Source organism: Buceros rhinoceros, unplaced genomic scaffold (genome assembly GCF_000710305.1).
Source record: "Buceros rhinoceros silvestris isolate BGI_N320 unplaced genomic scaffold, ASM71030v1 scaffold43751, whole genome shotgun sequence".
NCBI lineage: Eukaryota > Metazoa > Chordata > Aves > Bucerotiformes > Bucerotidae > Buceros > Buceros rhinoceros.
Genome location: NW_010395602.1, coordinates 1,666 through 5,411, shown reverse-complemented (window position 1 = coordinate 5,411; position 3,746 = coordinate 1,666). Strand labels below are relative to the sequence as shown.

Below are 3,746 nucleotides of genomic sequence, written 5' to 3'. Positions count from 1 at the left end.
GACAAGACAGAACACTACTGCAGGAAAGCAACACTTCCTATTTAAGGAAGATACTAGTGGAAAACTAAAATGGAAGACAAATTCAAGGAAAAAAGTGACTTTAAGGAGACACATTCTTATACAAAAACCACACACATTCAAAAAACCCAATCCAGCAATGGCTCATCAGTTAGTCCTCCAACGTCCTGTTAAGAGTTAGAAGTTCAGCTCCCTCAGCATCCTTAACTGAATAGCTGACTAAAGATAAGGCTTGGGTTTTAATTAATTTGTACTGTAATCACTAAATACCTGTGATCACTTTCATGACTGTGTAGGTCTCACATAACCCATGGTTACAGAATTACACCTGCATGAGGCTGCTGCGCTGGGCAAAAGAGTAATCAAAGGGAAGCAACAGGCATTTATCTAGCTTACCAAAGCCATGAAAAGTCTCAACACTAAGGAGAAGCATGGACCACCTTCCCTCACAGGAATATTTGACAGCTTAAAGTAGTTAACATCTAGAACAGCCAACAGCTTCAGCTTGTGCTATGGGCACTCAGGTGTTTGCAAGCTCTGTTCATCTGACATGCCTCATGTGTTGCAACACAAGACATGAACAGCAAGTTGCAGCAGGCACCTGCCCCAATAAAAGCTGAAACTTCAACTGCTGAAAGGAAAAAAGCTGAGAACTGAAAGCTATGGTTTGACAGTTGAGAGACAGGAAAGAAAAGGCCCTTTGGTTGACAGGCAAGATCCTCAGCCAGTGAAACTCCTTCATCAAGTGAAGCTTCTAGACCACTGACCACAGATCATATTTGACTAAGGTATAAATGGAGTCCCACGGGAGGGCAAATTGAGTCCTCCTCAAAACAGGTCTGCAGTCAGGGACTCTTGCCTGCCCAAGGGAACTCCTTCAAAGATTGAGAGCCCTCATCTTTTAAGTGACTGATATGCACATTTTGGGTTATCATCCCTAAAACTTAAGCTCAAGTCAACAGTGTAGTATTAGTTCTGTTTAACTACATCCGAATCTGTAGATTAATGTTTGTCAGAGAGCTAAACAATTTTCATTAGAATAAACCTCATTTTCAAGCACATGCCTCATTGATTAAGAGACTCCACAACACAATTTTACATGCTTGCATATTACCTGTAGGCAATACCTTCATCCTCTTTAAGTACTCCATATTCTTTGGCAATGGCACGTTTTGTGTCAGAAATCAATGGGATTTTCATAGTCCCCAGACCACCCTGTTTCTTAGGAGTGTTGATCCTAAAAGAGGGAAGTTTTAAGTGTTAAAAACACGGACAGTTCAGAATGAAGTATAAGGTACATCAGAAGCTGATCTCTTCTGTGATGTCTGCCATGAGGCAACAGAAGAACTGAACAGAATGCTCAGTGCTGTTCAGAAGCACCTGGCACTACCAACAGTTCAAGTGCCTGTATTCAATGCTTCACTAAGCAAGTCTGAATACACTCAGGATGTAGTCCCTGCAAGAACCGAGACCAGGCAGCACATTCTCTCAGGTTAAAAGGCAGATTCTTACCAGGCAAGGTGACAGAAGTGAGAGTCAACAGAAGCTCCAATTACTTCACAGTTGATTTTCTTGAAGTCATCAGCTCTGTCACTGTATGCAATAATTTCAGTTGGACAGACAAAAGTGAAGTCCAGCGGGTAGAAGAAGAACACAACATATTTTCCTAGAAGAGCAGTATAAGAGAGAAACTGATTAACTTTTCCAAGAGCTGTCATATTCATAATCAACCATTCAAATACTGATGGAGGAGAAAAGGCTTGATACCACACTATTTTAAAGATTAAATGGCAAATTACAGATGCTTGTATTTTAAAACTTGCTATACAGGTGGTGAGCCCATAAAGCACCAAGGGGATTTACACACCACTTACAGCACTCAAGGCCAGCCTACAGCTAATAACACAGAACCCTGTCCAACTGCAGTCTCCAAAAGCAGACTGGACAATTTGGCAGGGACTGCCTCTCTCCTGGATCTACTCTCATAGGCCCACCCAGAGTACACCTGGTACCAACACTGAGGTACTATTACATAGTGCAGAAGTGCCACAGGTCCAAAAGGCTACAAGACAAGGAGACATTTCAAATGAGTGGGTGACTGGTCTATACCTACTCACCACCTCAGGCAGCCTGAGGGCTGCAGCTTCATTAGAAATGGCTTTCTAAAGCCATGTACATTAGTACTTGAATACTTCTGGCTCTCCCTTGGCTTTTGGTACAGCAAACATTTAGAGAATTAGGAACTTCACTGATCAAAGGAAAGAATCTACTTTCCATTGACAGAAAGCCTACAGGAGAAGATTCTGCTGTTCCACATAGTTGGAAATGTTACATCAGTCTAACAGTATGATAGAACAAATAAGTCTGTCCAAGATTACAGTTTAGAGGAGCTTTATGCTGATTAGCAATAATTATCATAGCTGGAACATTCGGCCATGCTGCTGACAGCTTCCCAAGCTTACTGCAGCCATTACCCAGAACCACTGCACGAGTTGTGTACTTCAGGCTACTGCCATGTGGCCACTACTTCTCCAAAACCAAATCAAGATGTATGCACAGACACCCTCTACTCCTGCATATGGCCAGCCACATCTGTGTAATTCAAGAAGCACATGATCTTACCTTTATAGTCAGAGAGTTTGATGTCTTTGAATTGTCCATCCGGCATTACAGCCGTGGCAGTAAAGTCAGGGGCTGGTTTTCCAATGAAAGCATTTCCTGAAGACATCTTGATTCAATCTAGATAGGGGTTATAATGATAGAGTTTAGGTAATAGTACATTTGCATCTGAAAGTAGGCATTTATTCAAAGCATCTTAGCAATTTAGGTTGAACACCAAAGACTGTTTATCAGTAGTTGGTCTTCCAACATGAGGCTTAAGAGTGAAACTAGTTTTAACCTAGTCACCTGGGTAGTCCAGTTAAAACAGTAACATTTATTTCCTGAAGCAGCAGCACAGTAGGATGCAGTTCAGCCATCACAGCCAAGACACCCAGACCCCAGCCACTACACGATTACTAGCACTTGATGACCTATTCTGGCTCATTAGACGCATAATGAAACAGTAATTGTTATCTTTGACCAGTAACAGCTCAGAGTCCAGGAAAGGGCTGGCCTAGAGTTTTAGCAGTACACAGTAAGTCTTCCCATTCCACTTGAGGGATGAATTAGAAAGTCTGTTTTTTATAACTTTTGAAGACCCTTGTTCAACTTTAGGAGGGAATTTAAGACCTCAAACTTCATCTTTGTGTTGATTCCAGAAGGAAAGAAGTTTTGTTAATCCTCAGAGAACAGGGCTCTGTGTGACTACACTTTAGTCTTTCAATTAAACCTTGTTTTATTTGCGACTAGAAAGACTCAAGATATACATGGGAATCACATTCTATGTTAACAATTAACATTTCACCATGTCTTACATCAGTACAGCCAGGCTGTTTCCCTCTCTAAGTATACTAAAAGAGTATGTGACTACACTAGGACAAGATACCTCTACTTCTGGCTGCCTGCCCTAAAAGCTAGTTATCTGTAATGCACCCTGTACAGCGCACTCACCCCAGCTGGGCATGCAGTGGATCACTTTAGAATGCCAGTTACTTCCAGAGCATAATCTTTCAAACAGAAAACTTTATGCACCCTGTTTCTTCAACTCAAAAATATCTTCTTAGAAGTTATTTCACTCAAGTCATCCCATAGGCTGCTACAAGCACTAGTTGCCTTAGAGACAAAAA

The 3,746-nt window shown here is 41.5% G+C and overlaps 1 protein-coding gene across 1 annotated transcript in view; it reads right to left on the bottom strand.

The window, feature by feature from the left end:
* LOC104501738 (peroxiredoxin-1) overlaps nt 1–2,761 on the bottom strand; it is a 5,088-nt gene extending 2,327 nt beyond the window's left edge. Inside the window, exons 1-3 of the mRNA XM_010145595.1 lie at nt 2,641–2,761; nt 1,531–1,684; nt 1,133–1,255 (exon numbers count right to left, since the gene is read on the bottom strand). Coding sequence (XP_010143897.1) covers nt 1,133–1,255; nt 1,531–1,684; nt 2,641–2,746 — 383 coding nt within the window. The 5' untranslated portion in view covers nt 2,747–2,761. The remainder of the gene's footprint in view (nt 1–1,132; nt 1,256–1,530; nt 1,685–2,640) is intronic.
* Between the last annotated feature and the right edge of the window lie 985 nt (nt 2,762–3,746).